We start from the raw sequence: 19,278 nt of genomic DNA on the forward strand, positions 1-19,278 counted from the left end.
ATAAAGGAGTGAGCTATGATGCGGGTTCTCACTGTGGAGGTGAATTTCAAAGATACAGAACCATTGCCGTTAGGCCTCTGGGGTCCAGTCTAAGTGATACAGAATGGCTGATTTTACCAGTTTATAGTCCATAGCCTGGTCTGCCGAAAGGATCCGATATGCAGCCTGGGCTTCTCCTATGAGGATGGGACCAAAGTGGTTGCCCAGCGTACCACCGGTCAGATCCTTTAAAATGTTGAAATGAAAGCCTCTGGGTCCTCTGTCAGCTTCATTTTCCCAAGAGAACTGGTGGGCTGTCCAAAAGGTCTGGCCTAGAAGGCCAAGGGGACCATGATAGCAGTTTGGCCAGCCTTTCATCCTGCGCTACCTGCTGCTGAGTCTAGTGCTGGGCTTGTTGCTGAAAGTGATGCAGTAGTAGAGCATTTTGCTTGGGCTGTTTGTGTATTAGTAGTCCATTTTGTTTATTTTGCTAGGCCTGCTCATGCAGTAATAGTTTGTTTTGCTTGGCCCTTTGAATGCAGGAGCCACTCAGAGTCCCACTTCACACACCATATGTTGCAATAAGGCTGCGAAGACATGTGGGTCGTCTAAACATACAGATGCAGCCACCTGTATTCTCCCCTTTGCCTTAGGAAAATCTGCTGCTATCTCTCAGAAAAGCTGCAGCCAGACCTAATTGCCCATCGGATTAACACAGCGGGGGTCCCTGCAGTTCCATTCAAATGCATGGGACTCCCACTGTGTTAATATGATGGGCCATTAGTCTGGATGCATCTTTTCTGGGCAGCAGCAGAATACAGGTGGCCATATCTCTACAGGTGCAACTGCCGGGGCCTGTAACTCAGGAAGCAGGGGGTCCCTAGACCTGAAATCAATGCGATTGAGCTCCGGAGACCCCCTGCTGCAATACTATGTTATCAAAATAAAATAAAAGCAGCTTCATTACCTTAGCAGCTAAACGCTAAGGCAATGAAGGGTTTTAGCCAGACTACCTGGTTTATTGGGGGTAGAAGGGGTGAGTGTACGGGGTAGTTGCTCAAGGATGGGTGGTTAGGCCTACCGGGAAGCTTGCAGGAGGGGTTAACCCCTTCATTACCGTTACGGTAGTAACCGCTATGGTAATCAAAGGGTTACCCCGAACCACTACCCACCCGAGAGGCCTAACCACCCAACCGGTGGCAACTACTGTACCTCCTTTACACAACTCCTGATGAAGCACGTAGTGTGAAATGCGTAGAAGTCACAAGGGGCTGCTACGTGAATTTTCCTTGGTGGAGAAGCTGACAGGCAGAGGGAAGGAAAATCCAGCAGACTGAGCTTGACGGGTACGAACCTGATACACCTACTCCTACGGCTGTGCTTCTGGACATACCAAGTCATCTGCTCATACAGCAGTAGCTAGTTGTAAAATAAAATCGTTGATATTTTATTGTTACAGTATGATGATTTTTCATGTCATGCTCAGTCCTATTGGGGGACTGTTCTATTTTATGCACCTTTCCCCGCTTCTTTTTGTTGTGCTGCATTGTGGCCTTGACCCTTAAGGGGGCTCACCCTATAGGAGACTGTGGAGTTCGCCAGCGTACGGCAGCAAGAGACATGCAGTTCTTTTTAATAAACAGAGGACAGCGCAAGCGCGGACTTCCTTGCATTTTTTCTAATTGGAGATGAGGCAAAAGGTTGAAAGATCTCTGTCAAAGAGAGTCCAATTGAATGTATCATCTCAATACTTTTTAACCCAGCCAGTCTTAATATAGATTTAGATATAAATTCCTTTATCACCTAACTTTTAGCATAAGGTTCATATTTCAATCAAGATATTCTAATTGTCTGTTAATTTCACCCTTCTTCCCCTATTTTATTCACAGATATGCATCTATTTATTTTAAGACTATAGTTTTATGATGTTGTTTAATAAATTGGTTATGTTTATATTTATACTATGTGCTACTAAAGAGGGCTATAAGCATATACATTTCAATTGTGCATCACAGGTCAAGGACTATAAATACCACCCATTTGGGTATTTGATTCCCATCTCTGATGAAGCTCATTCAATACATGAAACGTATAGGATTGTTACCAATTGTTACCAATTCCCCCACTGGTGTATTGGACAAGCACACTCTGCACAGGAGCACAGATAACTTTTTGGACTGAATTGATACAGATGCAGAGGTCGTTATTCGGACAAATCACGTATACGTTTTCGTGTGCGCTGCTGTACTCCACTTGGCATTAACGCAGCCAATCGCCCCAGGCACACATGTTTATCGCGGTTGCTTTGTTTGAATTTCATGGATTGTGTGCAATTAAATGCAATGAAATGAATTAATTGTAATGTGTACAGTACTGTGCTACTGTGTCAATTTCAGGTGTTTAAAAAACAGAAAACTTTCTGCACTCGCGTCTAAAGGCGGTACAGTTGGAAGAAATCGCCGCCATCACATGGGTATTCCGAGGTATTAACCGCATGAAGTGTTCGAATAACGGCCGCTGCATCTGTATGTTTGAAAACACAGGTGAACTGCATCCCAAACTACCATCAGCCTCTGACATCATTCCCCTGCAACCAGGAAGTGTTTGGACACTCCTGCACTGAGCACAGAGATGCAGACTACATTCACTGCTTCCTGAATTCCGGAGATCCACATGCGTGTTACAGTACCTCATTACGTTTGTTAGTTGTTTTATCCCTTTTTTGCACACAATTATTTATAAACAGTGTTGCACTATTTTCTGTCTTTTTTTCTTGTCTTTTATATTGCTTTTGCTGAGGAGATGAAGTGAAAATCCATTGATCCCTTTATATCTGAAATGCCTGATTTTTTACAGTAAATCTAAGTTCATTACCATTACTGAAACCAACACACCACAATTTATTCACAGAGCTGTACAATTGTTTTTACCTGTGTTTTTCTTTTTTCCACATGAGAGTGAAGATGCTGTGCCTCTACAATCAAGACAAAGTAAAAACAAATATTTTTCTAGAGCTGCACCACACTCACCTTTTGAAAATTGTTATTTTGTTTTGCACTCAGCTGCATTAATTTATCACAGTTACTTTAGCAAATACACAAAATTAATTTTTGCTTGTTGTTTGTATATAAATATACAGTACGAAAAAAAATGCTAGTCATTTAATCCATTGATTCTCACTGTGGTTGTGGTTATCTATGCCCTCAACGGGGGCAAAGATAGCTACATTGTCAATGAGCACCCTACACACCACCTCCAATGCCCCCAACACCCCGCCTCTCACAACCACCACACAAAGTAATTGGCTAATAGCACTATTTCCCATTTAAAATAAATCAACAGCCAACCACCCAATAGTAAATAAAAGTTGTACTGTACTTACCGATCGGATTGGTGGATCAAGTTTGGTAGAGAGGTCATTCTCTGTCAAACCTGATGCCAGAAACATGGTACATCCACCAATCGAATTGGTGGATGAACCATATGTCTGGCAAATGTGAAATCACATGCCTTATATAAGGCCTAAAAGTCTCAGTTGACATGAAGAAGATGGAATGTAAACATCTCCTGAACCTGTTCAAGAAAGGAAAGAAGGGATGAAAGAAGAAAAAAAAGACAATAAGATCTACTCACCAATGACTCCTCTTCATGCAACGGAGGATAGTGGACTTCTGCACATCATGCTTTACTTTAAGCTGAGGATTATTGTTTAGTGGGTCAAGAGTTGTTGGTGGCTCAATCGGATGAGGAGGATGATCCTTCTTCCCAGCAAGGATAAGAACAACTTTGATTGAGTAAAGTGGCTAATGTGGCTATCTATGCCCCTGTTGAGAGAATACTGAAGATAGCCACAGTGACAATCAATGGATTTTTTGGCTACTGTTTAGTTTAATTGTATTAAAATGTGTTATTTATTTATTTTTGGGTGGTTCCCATTGATAGCGACATTGGCAATATGTGCCCCGATAAACGGCTTAGGTAATGACAGTGACAATCAATGGATTTCTTGGCTAGTGTTTATTTTTAATGTATTGTTATGTGTATTTAATTTAATTGTGTATTATTTTTTTTGGCATCACAAATGGACAAGAGCACTATAAGCCATATCTGGCTACTAGGGCTTTTGTCCATTTGTGTGTGTGTGATAATGGGGTTGGAGGGGTTGGGAGATGGGGGTAGTTTCCCCAGGGAGGGTGGTTAGGACTCCTGTTTGGGTATGGGGGTTTCACTCCTTAATTACCATAGAGATTACTACACACTAAGGTAATTAAGGGTTACTGGTCAGTAGCTAGTGTTTTAATGTAAATGTTGGTGGCACAAAAGAGAAGGACAAGAAAGGCTTTCATTCTGGTAGGGGTAAGAAACTTTAATTTACTATAGGGTGGCTGGCTATTGATTTATTTTGAATGGGCAAATGCACTATTAGCCATATATGGCTAAAAGGGTATTTTGCCATTACTGTGTATGGTGGTGGTGATGTGTGTGGGGGGGGGAGGGTTTTTTTAGGAATAGGGTAATAGAGTGCCCATTGGTTGTCAATGTGGCTACGTATGCCTAAAAGGGCTATTAGCCATATTTGGCAAATGGGGCTTTTGCCCATTACTGTGTGTGGTGTAGAGAGGGTTAGTGAAGGGGGTAGATGACCCAGGCTGGGCGGTTAGGCTTCGTGGGATGGGGTTAAGCCCTTCATTATCTTAGGGGTTATAATGGCCTGTCTTCTAGCCTCAGGTAATCTATAGGGCTTAACATGTATGACCTTCCCTGGCTCTGTATGGTTGTTATGCTCAATAACCGAGGTTCTTCCGGGTACAGGGGAGAAAACTCGGACATTGCGCACAAGAAACTCCTTTACGTCCTGTTTCTGAGGGCTAGGCAATGTATCAGCAATTCTTAACACAGGAATAGAAGGTTCCCTAGATGGAACAGTCTGAACTACGGTAACATACGCTTCCCTCTCTATCAAGGGCTTTTAGAGTTTCACATGATATAACTGTTCCAACTTCCTCCACCCGGGCTGTCTAACTCTATAATTGACCTCTCCTACTCTTTCTAGGACTTCGCAGGGTCCCCGCCAGGTGGCCAAAAACTTACATTCTACTGTAGGTACCAGCACTAACACCTTATCTCCCGGCCTAAACACCCTAAGTCTGGCATTACGGTTATAAGAGTTCTGCTGTGAACTCTGTGCTTGCTGCATGTGTTGTCGCACACAATTGGCAACACTGCTGCAATGCGATCCTGCATCTGTGAAATATGCTCGATTACGCTAGGTGGGGTGTTGACTCTGTTTCCCAGGTCTCTTTGAGGACATCCTTGTGGGTGTCTCCCATACAACAACTCAAATGGGGACTAACCTGTAGAGGACTGAGGAACTTTTCTTACGGCAAACAATAAATAAGGTAAGAGAAAGTCCCAGTTTTTACCATCTCGGTCTATGGCCTTCCGCAACATATGTTTAAGAGTCTTGTTAAATCGCTCCATTAGGCCGTCGGTTTGAGGGTGATAGACCGAGGTGTGTAAATGTTTGATATTCAACAGTTTGCATAGATCTTTCATAACCCGAAACATAAAAAGGGTCCCTTGGTCGTTAATATTTCCTTGGGGATCTCGACCCTAGTAAACAACATTAATTCATTGGCTATGCCTTTAGCGGATGTATTCCAGAGGAGAACTGGTTCTGGATATTTTGTGGCATAGTTTACAATGACTAGAATGTGTTGATGGCCCCTTGCTGACTTAGGTAACGGGCCTACCAGATCCATTCCAATACGTTCAAAAGGAACTTCAATAATGGGGAAGGGTACTAACGGGCTACGGAACGACTTTAGTGGTGAGGTCATTTTACACTCTGGACATGTCGCACAATAATGTTCTACCTCTTTGTGTAGACCGGCCAGTAAAATCGCGCCTTTATTCTATCAGTGGTTTTCTTTACCCCTAGGTGTCCCCCCAGGATATGGCTATGGGCTAGGTCTAACACCTGACTTCTAAAGAGCTTTGGCACCAGTAGCTGCTCTAACCTATCTGGGTCTTCTCTTTCTACCCTATTCAATAAGCCGTTATTGAGGACAAAGTAGGGTGGTGATGGCGTAACATCGGGGTTAACTGGTACCCCATTTATGCTCACTACTGTGGACTTTGGAATTTGTAGCATTCAATGTACTTCCCAAAACTGGGTCTGGGTTTTTCCTCCAGTCTATTGGAGAGAATGGGACTAGAGCCCCTTCTATGGGCCTTTGGACTCCCAACTCCTTTATGTGAGTCTATGAGTCCTTGTGGCTTCTTAGGCCGATGAACACTTACCGGACATCCTGACATGCGGGGATCGGGAACCGGACAACTCATCGGAACGTGAACGCCGGGACATCTCCTCAGCAGTAAAGGGACGTTCTACTAAAGCGACCAACTGCTCTGCGTTTTGGGGGTCATTCTGGCTGACCAACTTCTGGATGGTGCGATTAAGACACAGCAGGAATCGGTCTATGACGACCCTTTCAATGACGGCGGCGGCTGTACATTCGTCAGGCTGGAGCTATTTCCGCAAAGAGTGGATGAGGTCGTAGAGTTGGGAGCGTGGAGCCTTTTCTGCATCGTAACGCCAGGAGTGGAACCGCTGGGCCCGAACGGCGACAGTGACACCTAGCCGTGCCAAAATCTCAGCCTTCAGGGTTTCATAGTTTTTCGCTTGCTCTGGCTCAAAGTCATTAGAGGCCTTTTGCGAGTCACCCACCAGGAAGGGAGCAATCATTCCAGCCCACTGCTCGGATGGCCATCCTTTGCGGGCTGCTGTATGCTCACAAATCGATAGGTACGTCTCTACGTCATTGTCCATCGTCATTTTCTGGATGAGGTGAGATTTTACCTGGTGAGCGACCTGTTGGGCCCCACTAGTCTGGACGTAGTGTAGGTGAAGTTGCACCTCGTTTTGTCTTCTTTTAGCGTCTGATGTAGGGACAGCACCATCTGCTGTACTAACAACGCAGTACTTTTAGTTTGTGACTTTGTCAGCCGCTGTATATTCTCATCATGGGATTTTGACAATTGTTGCAATCCCTGCATTAAGGTAGCAGCACACTCTGTTTGGCTGCGCTGTAGAATAGCCGTATTCTCTGCTTGGGCACGCTGTACCGTGGTGAGAAATTCCTCCATAGTTTCCACTACTCAGTGCCTTGTGGACTGCCCGCATTAAACTCCACCAATTGTGACGTCTCAGTCCCAGCGTAAGATCTTATGTCCAGATCAAAGGCAGGAAATCTTAGCATTTGTGCACAGGATGGTTTATTTACAAGGTACAAAGCAGGAACAGGATTAACTCATAACATACTGTAACACAGAAACAAAAGACCTAACTCCTTTCAGGAGTTCTGACTAATACAGTTTAGTCTCTAACTACCAGTGTGAGAACTAAGCTCTTTCCCCACTTTACACACTGTACCTGCAGCAGCTCCCCTTGCAATCTCTCACATGGCTGTCTGTGTGTGTGCCTTCAGATCAGCACAGTAGCAGCACAGGAAACTGTCTGTGCTGCCTTTTACCTTGCAGCTTATTAATTAGGGCTCAGGTGAGAGAGAAGGGAACATATCCTGGAAGGTGCTGGTCCTATGTACCTCCCCTCAAACACTTTCTGCTTCAGGATTACCCTAGCCTTCCGGCAGCTACTTATTTTCCCTCGGCCTTTCCTCTGTCAGTCCTGTTAGTGCAGGCAGTGGAAAGGTTAATTCCTTCCATATATCATTCAAGGGTGGGCCTAGCAACTTCTGAGGTTGTCAATCTGAGGGGTGGATACTGGTTGGAACACGCCCTGTCTGTGTGTGGGCCTATCAGTATCTGGCTCTGGCTTGCTATGAGTCAGAGTTAGAGACACTCCCAAAGATGATACATTCTGACATCCTCCCAAATTTAGTTCAGTTCTGATCTGTTCAGTGACTCCCGGGAATGGAGTAAAGAGGAGAAAGAAAATTGAGCCTCTCCCTCCCACCCATGAGGGAAGGGGAGAGAATTAGGCCTGAGTCAGGGCTCTGGCCAGGAGGATAAAAATAGCATGAGAGGTGAAGTATAGCTATGAAGAAAGTATGTTCTATGACCTGTGTAGCTGTTGAAATAAACCATCAGAAAAGACCAGACTGTCTGTTATTGTCTCTGTATGGAGGAACGTCCGTAGGGTCCCATCCCCTGAACATCCCCAGAGTATCCCTGCTGGCTGGGGGCGCTGCACCAACTGAGACCCAGGTAACCTGTCCCTCCTGTCCTGTTTCTCCCCACACCACCACGGAGCGCTCAGCCCTCCTGGAACCTACAGGTTTACACCAGCACAAAAAAGTAGAAGATAATGGCATAACCACCCCTATCCCACTTGGGGGGCGGTGGAACAAGGGCTACAAGTACATCACAGCATATAAAACATACAAATGTATTAGTTTGGTGTGCACCAAGGTAATGTGCTTTCTGTGGAGGATTTGCTGATACTCTCTCAGTTGAACTCTCCACTTTGTAAATATTCATTTATTAGCACATAAGTAGCACCCATTATCATTCAGAGATTTAATGATTCAGTACAATTTTGATATTATTGAGAGTGGTATATAAATTATTTTGTTTAAACAATGTTTTTAATCTAATTTTAAAAAGTTGACTGTTTTAAATTACTTCATTGTTTAATGCTTCTTTTCTATTTCTAACATGCAGGAAATAATGTACGGTGCGATTGATAATATAGAATATTGTCTCTTTCTTTACAGACCCAGATGTCCAAGAAGCACCAGCCATTGCGAAGAAGAAAAAGACAAGATTGTACATTTTCAAGAAGACGCGACGTTGTATTTTTGTATTATTCTTTTTCCCTTTATTATCCTGTACAAATAAAAAAAAATATTCTTTAAATATACTTTTTGGTGAGTTCATGTTTTTACTGTTTAGACACTTACAGTAGTACTATACATAAAGTACTAAAGGCATTTAAATATACTGTTTATAAATATCTCGTTGACACAATACTGTATACACTATGAAAATCTTTAAAATATGTTGTTTTTACTGTTTACATACACTTAAAGTAGCACTTTACATACTGTAATGTAAAGTTCAAAAGGAATTTAAATATATATATATATATATATATATATATATATATATATATATCTCACTGACATACTGTATATATACATCTTGAAATTAATTTGCTTTTAGTGCTTAAATAAACTTACAGTAGTACTATAAATAAAGTGTTGATGTCATTTAAATATACTGTATCTAAATATATCTTTGACATACACTATAAAAATCTTTAAAATACATTGCATTTACTGTTTACATTCACTTACAGTAGCAGTATACATACTTTATTGTAAAGTTCTAAAGGCATTTAAATATATAAACATTTCTCACTGATATACTGTACAGTATACAGTATGCACAGTATACTATATAAATCTAGAAAATAAAAGTTTTTTACTATTTATATACACTAACAGGAGATATCTAGAGACTCCGTGAGGAAATGCACTGTATCTTACTGTACAGTAATTTAATTCTGGATAAGGTTACATAATGACACGCATGTGTAGAAATGTGATGACAAACATACTGTATGCATTTCAACAAGGTTCCATTTTTACATACACACGCACGGAATATACATTTTACATTCGGAAGAAGAGGCGACGTTGTATTTTTGTATTATTCATTTTAACTTTATTATCCTGTACAAATAAAACATTTAGAGCCTCATGCAGTAAAGTCCAATAGAAAAAAATCGCCATGGTTTTTAAATCGCCATTTTTTACAGCGTTGCTATCACGGTATGCTGAAAGCCCCAAATACCAGTGATAGCAACATTTGCAAAAATGGCGAGTAGCCGGCGACGAGATGATTGCTCCTGTGTAAAGGGCTCATCTGGCGAGTTATTTCTGCTACAGAGAGAGAGTCGCCTCTCCCTGCGCAAATCTCAGCTGTAATTATTTTTTTTAATTTTTATTACTAGTGTATTTTTCAAGAGGGTCTCTGGAGCAGAACAGCGTTGATTTGAGGTCCGGGACCCCCTGCTTCAAAAGATACAGGCCCTGTTATGGGGTGCCGGTATCTTCTATGCATTTAAATGTCCCGTCACGTGACATAGGACATTTACATACTCTGGAGATACCGGCACCCCATAACGGAGCCTGTATCCTGGGAAGCAAGGGGTCGCCGGACCTCAAATCAATGCAGTTCTGCTCTGGAGACATTAGCAATAAAAAAGACAGTGAAAAAGCCTGTAAAATAAATATAACATACTGTATATTCAATTTTTTTTCTTACCTTTAGATGTCTTCACCCTCCAATTCCCCGGGTCTCCGCAAACTCTCGAGCCAATCCACAATCCCAAACAGCAATGGCCCAGTTAAAAAAAATCCAAAATCCTTTTCTTCGTTCTTTATCTTCATCTGTTAATTTTAATCCGTTTTGGGGTCTTCTTCTTCTCCTTTTGGTGGAGGAGGTCCTCCCTCCTCGGCTTCTTGCCGTCAATTGAGGCTGCACAGGCTTTTTTCACACGCCATCTGTGCCTTATTATTTGTTATGTGAGGTCATGTAAAGGAGTGAAGCCAGCCAATCAGAATGGATGTGCTTCCTTTCCCTTTAACATGATGTCACAAAATCCAACATGGTTGCCATCACATGGTACTTCAGCCAATCAGATTATGAGAACTATATCCCCAATCTGATTGATTGTAGTCACAATCATGCACCAAAACCGAGTGTACCAAGGAATTCAACCCACAAAATGATTGGATAATGGTCGCTGCATCAGTATGTAGTAATTGAAGTAGTTTATACATGATTAGTCATTTTTACTGTTGTCATTTAATGTTTATGATCATTAATTACATAATATCCAATGTTTTATATTGCATATTAATTTCTATTATGAAAGACCATGGGTATAATCTGGAAATTAAAAAAAAAGTAATGAAAATGAAATATTTACTGATGAGTTGCTCATATTATCTATGTCAATGATAGTCGATAAAGGAAAGTAGATGCAATTTGGCATATTGCATATGCATACGAATTTGAAACAAAAGTCAATAACACAGCTTTGAAAAACATTATTAATATAATGTAACCAATAAAAATGAGGCTTAAAATGTATTACTGAATGTCAATCCTTGATGTGATTGTTTGGAATCAATGGAAAGGCTTTTAACAAAGCCTTCCATTGAATAATAATAATAATAATAATAATAATAATAACAACCATGTCTAACAAGGTAACACAATATTTGTAATTTAAATAACTTTTTTTAACGTTATTAACTATAATGTTTAATATTTAATTTTTTTATATATATTGTTTTGTTTTTATTTTTTTTTAATATATACAAAAAAAAGGGGGGGCTGAGTGAGGTGGGTGTTGGCTCTGTCATAGTAAAACTGCAGAAGAACCAAAGCAGCAATATTCACAATACAGTATGTCAAAGGAGCAAAGTCATGTAGAAAGCAGCAGGAACAGCATGTGGATTTGGATGTTTGAAAAAGGAGATATTCAATTCCTTAGACAGTGTTTTCCCATGGGTTTCCATTTACTAGTACAGTAGGAAGGCTTGGTTTCCCCTGTCACCCTAAGGGGTTCCGTGCACTGTACAGATCATTTTAAATTATACCAAATACAGAAAAATGTTCAATGCATCTGATATCAGACAAACAATTAAAGAGCGTTCAGGTACTTAACTATGCATCTGAACTCAGATGCGCTATTAGAAAGGGTTTGTGTTCTTTAGAATTTCGCAATATAATCATTGTGCTCTTTAAAAAACACTACGAAACATACACTAAGAACATACAGTAACTCCACTCCGATAGTAAGCGATTGAGTAACATCAAACACCATCATCATGCAACAATACTCAATGATGATGGTGCGCCACCAGGAACTTACACCATGATGTTGATGAGAGGCATGTCCGCATTTCTCTTCCTAACCTTCTCCAGGATTCGACGACTCTCTAAACTCATTGGAAGAGCCACAATCATCACCACCAATGTCACCCTCAGCTTCTCCAAGTTCCACTGTGGGACACGCTGGACCAGATGGGCTTACAGTCGTGACCTCCTGACGCTTGAAGCGCTCTCTGTTATCCCACCCCGTCCTCCTGCCTGCGGTTCCACCTTGTCAAACCCCACATCCTCTCCTGTTGAAGCTTACAGGACATACGCTAGAGAAGCAGAAATATCCATAGAGGTGCTGGGCGTAGCAGACTCGACTGGTGCAGGGGAAACCAGATCAGTGTCAAAATCTGTTATGGTGGACCCCACCAGATTAGATATGGATCTTGCTCCTGGAACCATGACCCCAGCCTGCCTTACAAGAGCACACAACATGTCCAGATACATCTGCTCCTCTTGCAACTGTTCAAACAGCAGGTTTGCTGGAAGCCTCAACAGTCTCTGTCACTGTCAGGATGGAATCAGGTGGTGTCAATGATGACAATGAAGAAATAGCAGGGGACAAAGGTGGCACTGAAATCCGAGTTTCATTAAAAGACCCCAAATCAACACTACAGACTGCTTCCTCTAAAAAAAAAGGGCTACTTTTAACAAACAACCTGTTCCCCTGCCCCAGACTCAACAAGTGCAGGAGCAGATTCTTCCAGACACACTTTCAACGGGGGTTGAAGCAGGCCCAGTACTTCACATATTCCGGCACCTGGTACAAGCAGGATCAGTTGCCGTAAATCCACAACTGCTAACGCTCTTCTGCCTACAGTTCCAACTGAGCCTAAACCAGTTGCTTGTGATAACCTCACTAGTCTTACAGGAGGGGCAACTGAGCCGTATAGGGAGATTTAAAATAATCCATACGGATTGAAGTGGCAAAAACATCGATGAATTTTACATCGCATGAGGGATTTTGGAAGGAGGGAAAGCCAAGGATATTCCAGTGAACGGATTTTGACAGTTCCAGCCATCCTTAGTTAACACCCATTAATCCTAACACAGGCTTCACTTAAGCAATTAATATGATGTTTATCAGGTTTTAATACCATAAAAAAAAGCATTGAGGTTATTTGTAAAGGCCGTATTTATAAATTATGAGCTCAATATATTATATTCATCCCACATTCTCTATGCATTGTTAAGATAACGCCAGGGGAAATAATGTTAAGTTATTTAAGTGATATATAACTGTAGAAATACTGCAAGCCAGCTATTGAAATAGGGCTTCTGCTGGAGAGGAGAGAAGGATGTGGTATATAAGTAAATGTGCCCTCTACGATATTGATCTTCCCCTCTGTCTCTGAGGCATATCTACCATTAACTCCCATGGAATTCAACGGGAGATAACGCCAGATCAGGGGCGATAACCCATGAATCTTCTCCTCTGCCTTTTTTCCCAGTAATATCTTTATTTCTGTGTTTGGCTGGAAGTAACGCCAAGATTTAAATAATGCTGTGTTATTGATAATGCAGCATAATTCAGACATTATGTGACATTAACCCTATCAGTTACTGACATTATTTTTACATATGATTTCCTTAATGAATAAGGCATTAACTAAGGGTAAATAAGGTCTGTTCCTGGTTTAGATAGCATCACTTCATTTTCCCCCAGTTAACAGAGCTCAGTGAAGATACAGTATACCTTAAGTTTTTCCTATTTCCTGAACAACCCTATTTGATCACTGGCTTTATTTATGTGCCTTTCTGTTACTGATAGTCATGTTTATATTTTACAGGTTGGATGTAAGATTGCCGTTGTAATGTTCATTTACTTCTTGGCAACAAACTACTATTGGATTCTAGTTGAAGGACTCTACCTGCACAGCTTGATTTTTGTGGCCTTCTTCTCAGACACAAAATATTTATGGGGCTTCACACTCATAGGTTGGGGTAAGGTATTTTGTATTTTGCTTTCTATTGGTAGTGGGGTTGTACAGTGATTAAGTAAAAGGCAAGTTATGTTATAATTCATTATCAGGATGCTGAAATTGTATGTTTAATACTGTGGCCCAATATGTATTAACCATTTTTATTCCATAAGACACTCTATGGCCTATTTAAGTAAATGGGATGTAAGATGTATTATGTAGGGCAATTTGTTTCCTGCGGATTGGGCAGTTCCTTTCAAACGTGGAATTCCACGGATCAGTCTAAGCAAGTGAAATCCACAGTTTTTTCTATCACTGACTGCAGGGGGGATTAATAATCTGAAATTGTAAACTGAATCCAAAAAATTGAATTATAATAGGGAAGGAGGAGGACCTGAGGAGGAGTATAAATAGTGGTGCAGTCCCAAGCTGATGCCATTGTGTTGCAGGGATTAGCTGTGAGTTTGTTAGACAGTTGCTGCTGAAGAACTAATGTAGACTACAGTAGTTTCAATTATATGCGTTTCAATAAATATGCGTTTAACAAGGTTCCAATTTGAGAAACACTAATTCGTGGAAAACATATTTTACATTCGTCAGAAGAGGCGACATTGAATTTTTGTATTTTTGGCTAAGGAGCCTCAGAAAGGACTTCTTTCCCATGTGTACTGTTTGAACTCATAACGTTACTCTTCAAATTACAATTACACACACTTGAAATACTGTACGGCAATAAAAGACATGTTGAATTGCAATTAGATTTTTAAGACAACAACTTGCGATCGCCCACTTCAGTTTCTTGATGGTATTGCAGATAACGCTAAAATGCTATTTTCTGCACTCAATCAAAAGACTAGCTATCTCGCGTCTTAATATGAGAATCTATCGAGAAATCACGCACCATCTCCCGGTAAGCAAAGAGATACAACACATGAAATGTTCGAATAACGGCCACTGCATCTGTATGGCTTGGAAATGTTTCACGAAGCGAGGAGCATATACTTTGGTGGCATATACTTTGGTGACCCTTTCCTTGCGCCGGTCTTCTGCACCATAACCCTTCAAATCCACCTGAAAGAATTGGCATCTGCCACTCTTCTTGGCATTTCAGCAGATCACCTGAACCTCGATTGTCCATGGACTTGTACGTACTGTTGGTCGGAGGGCTCTGGACTCAACTTGGAAAAGTGTTTTCAATGCTGGGTTTTAGCAAGGATACATGGAATACTGGGTGTTTTACAGGAATCCAGTAACTGATAGGTCACAGGGTTGATCTTCTCAATGATCGAGAATGGTCCTAGAAACTTAGGAGGACATTTATCAAGGGTAGTTTTTAATTGGGATCGAATTCACCCCACTGCAGCACCCATCACAGGATAGTACTGTACATCTATATATTTATTTCTGCTTTAATTATCTGTATACAGTATTGTGCACTCTACTCTTTGTCTTCACTGACGGCTATTAGCAGGCAGCGGCCTCGCTCCTGCGGCACCAGCGGTTGTGCCCCTCCTCTCCCCAGGCAGTCACCGTTACCTGGTGGTTCTTGCGTGGGTTCCGGACCTGGAACCAGAGCACAAAGGCCCCTGGGAGCGTCCGCTCTTGAGGCCTCAGTCCCGGTCGCACTGGTCTGCATGACAGCTATATCTTTTGCTTTGGATACCGCAGGCAGCGGCATAGCTGGTCGCAGAAAGAGGCCCCACACCTATGGCATGTTGCTATTAGACTGATGTCCCTGCCGGGGGAAGTCACAGCATGGGCAAATGCACTTCAATATGTGCTCTATGTGCTCTAAGCCTCCCGGTAGCTGGTAGTGAGAGAAATTACAGCTACTCATAATAAGTATACTGTAGCTGGGTGGTCAACATCAGTAGTACAGGGAAGAGAGTTCGGTGCTGCTTGCTGTCAATGAGCAACTGAAGGTGTGGTACTGTAGCTCGCAATCCTGCTCCCACTACAGTGATGACAATCTGTTGGGTTGGATTATTGCCTCCCCTCCATTGGTGGAAAGATGAGCACTTGTAGAATAGGGAAAAGTGTGGTCTTGGCTTTCGTGCAGAGCCATTCACAGTAGGTAGGCGCGGCTCCAGCTTTCGCGCCGAGCCCTTGCAGATCTTTGCAGAGGAAAAGCTTGCAACTCTTTTGCAGCTAGCACACGTGGTTCACGTTTTTGGCGGGAACCGCCATTTTGTATGGCACAATCCTGCAGGCTGATCCATTGTAAGAGGAACCACCATTTTGGGTTAAATAAAGTGCATTGACACGCGGTCCTCGCAATTTTGGTGGGAACCTGCGCTCTGCACGATGCATATGGTCTGAGGCAGGAAAGATACCCCTGGCTAGGCAAACCCCCCTCCAGGATGCTGCACACGATAACAGTTCAATCTGAATACTCTGCGGCTCCCTGTGCATCAGCTGCTAGCAGTACAGTGATAGCTCCTCAAGCAGAGGTTCTTGGCACCCGCGGGTCAGGCACCCCTCCTCAGACACTACCCGGCAGTACCTTAATGCCACCCCGTCTGGCCCTGACACTGCAGTCCCCTTCCAAAGGTATCTGGGCCCCAGGCAACCACTACACCAACCCTCCACGCGTCATACACGTATCTGTCCTCAGGGTGTTTTAGAACCACAGCAATAGCAATCTGCTTCTACACAGTTTACCCTTTACGTCAGCACAGGCTGCAGCTCCCTGGTGGGGAAGTTGGGACCCTTTTATGGTAGTAGGAGTCCCCTAGAGCTACATCTGGCCTCCTATCCTTTCTCAGTACTCACTTTGAAAGCTTACCTTCTTTCTTTCCATTTTGCTTTGCTGAAAACCTGCCCTGATGATCTCAGCAGCGCCTCCAAATGTAGCGGTGTTTCCCCCACCCTCTGGCAGATTTACCCTGCTGGTTTATAGGATACTGAGTTGTCTGCCGGTGGTAGTGGGGACATCAGGACAGGATTGTAGGGTAGCCGTTGGTTCTTTATCTCATTGGTGTCAGCGTTTCCATCTCTTGCAGGCTCCAGGGATGTGGAGATAATCTCTGCAGGAGAACTCACACTTCTCCCCCTGATAGATTGCACTCACGAGGCAGAAGTATGTTTTATAAACCGGAACACTTTATTCTCTCTTTGCATAGAGAATGCACTGGATACACTGGAACACTGCACACACTAGGCCTCCAGCCTCCAGATGGTCCCTGGACTAACACCCATGGCCATGGCCACAAATGTGGTCCGAGCTCTTCCCTGACTCCCTATTAGGGTCAGAGGTATCAGTCCCACTCCCCTATGGGAGGGGATAGCAGGTGGTCAGAGCCATGTGCACACTCTTCTATGATATGTCTTTCTCAAGGGAGAGACACTCTGAAACAATTTAGCTGTGCAGCCCCTTAAATACCGAGGGGGAGAGTCCAAGCGCTGAGCCCCTTATTGGGCAAAACACAGGCCTTAGTCTGCCTCCCCCTGTCACTCAAGGGAGCTGCTTGCTAGTGGGTTAAACCCTGGATTGGTCCTAACACTGCCTGTACTGTTACCATGGCCTATGTGTCAGGGAGGGCAGATTAGTAGCTACATACATGTTGGTTTATTTGAAACAATGGCCAACAGCAAAACAATCAAATATATTCTCTATTACAGTATGTATGGTTGCTATACAATTTCTGACAAAAACAATGGCGCTGAGTTTGAGGCAGGGGTACCTTGTTTAAATCCCAATGTCAGCTCCTTGTTACCCAGGTCAAGTAACTTTTTCCCTCTGTGCTTCAGGCACCACAAAATAGATTGTTAAGGCAGGTACTCATGCCTGCAAAAATTATATGTTCAGTGTTGCGTACACTGTCAGTGCTATACAAGAAAAAACTAATATTATTACAATGTAACAGCATTAAAAGCACATGACTTTACTCATATGCAAGTATAAAATAAATTATGGTTATAATTGTTAAACACTATTATACAAGCTATGTATTTTTTGTTTTTTTATTGCTGAATGTGTTAACATGAAGGTGTTGGAATTTAAATAAGAAAATCATTTTCAATTTTTCTTAGATTAGAGCTATTTTAAAGAAGTTAATGGTTCAATAAATCTTACTTTATAAGCTGTATATGAGCTGTAGGATTTAGATGTTAAAACTCATTAACTGTGGTTGTTGTTTTTTTATCACAGTATTTTTCTGGAAGAACTACCATTGGTAATTCTGCAAAATAGACAGAATTATATATGATAATTAAAAAATAATTTCCCTTAGAAATATCTACTATAAAGTTGCTTTCTAGTTTACAGTTCATGTCTTCCTGTCTGTCTTGTCAAAGTCCACAAGAGTGAATAATCCGGAAACTTTTCTGCAGTTTGTACAGTATGGGGGATTATTGCCATTCACGGTTTCTTTCAGTTATCTGTAAATGACAGTACAGTACTTTATAATGATTGCTGCACATCTTGCATTAATTAATGCACGTTTTGTGTCTTTTGAAGTGTAGATTGTCTAGAGACTGAGGATCTCACAATACGTTTCTAAACCAGGGTCAATGCTTGTTCACATTTAGCACAATTGATAGGACATCAGATATTCATGTACAATGAGATTAATTATCGTAGCCTTGAACCAATGTGTACGTCTATTCGCTATCGACAAATCAGTAGGCCATGAAAAAAAAGGCATAAACTGTCACAGACATGTTTACAGACAAAGATATTTGAGTAGAGATGGAGAATGATTTACATGTCTGTCTTTCCCCTATAATGATATTAATCATTTTCACGAATACATATTCTCTGGTTGGTGCACTGTTTGATCATAGTCATGTAGGCAGAATTCATGTATAGCGTAGAAACCAAATGATCTTTCAATATATTAAACTAAACCATTCAGTGGAATAATTTCTCACTATTTACGTAACGGTTGCACAAATCAGCATTTGATCTATTCTTTGTTTTAGATTGTAACATGCAGTAGACTCTCTTTATTCAATGCTGATGTAAGTTTTGTACCGTATAAATACAATGCTTACTGATAATGTGGATATTTTCATGTTAATGGAATACTGTACATGATTGTGTAATTTCCACATAAGCAATAGAGCTGTTTAACTATCACCAGGCAATAAAGAATTTCATAAACATATTCCTAAAAATGCAATTTACTACAGATGCAGCGGCTTTTATTTGAACATTTCACGCATTGTATACCTCGGAATACCCATGCCATGGTCGTGATTTCTTCCAACCGTACCGCCTTAAGACGTGTGTTGACTCGTGTTTTTATCGAGTGCATAAAATGGCATTTTAGTGTTCTGGTTTTTAAACACCTGCAAATTGACACAGTAGCACCGGAGCACAGTACTGTACACATTACAATTCATTCATTTCTGCCACGGATACGCGAAGAATTGCACAAAAAGAAATCAGAATCCATGAAATTCAAACAAACCAACCGCGTTAAACACAGGTGTGCCTGGTGTGATTGGCGGCGTG

The 19,278-nt window shown here is 41.8% G+C and overlaps 1 protein-coding gene across 1 annotated transcript in view; it reads left to right on the plus strand.

Moving 5' to 3' along the window:
- Positions 1-19,278, plus strand: part of PTH2R (parathyroid hormone 2 receptor) — a 272,319-nt gene that overhangs the window by 149,614 nt on the left and 103,427 nt on the right. The window contains exon 7 of the mRNA XM_075608453.1: positions 13,689-13,842. Coding sequence (XP_075464568.1) covers positions 13,689-13,842 — 154 coding nt within the window. The remainder of the gene's footprint in view (positions 1-13,688; positions 13,843-19,278) is intronic.

Source organism: Ascaphus truei, chromosome 7 (assembly GCF_040206685.1).
Source record: "Ascaphus truei isolate aAscTru1 chromosome 7, aAscTru1.hap1, whole genome shotgun sequence".
NCBI classification, from domain to species: Eukaryota; Metazoa; Chordata; class Amphibia; order Anura; family Ascaphidae; genus Ascaphus; species Ascaphus truei.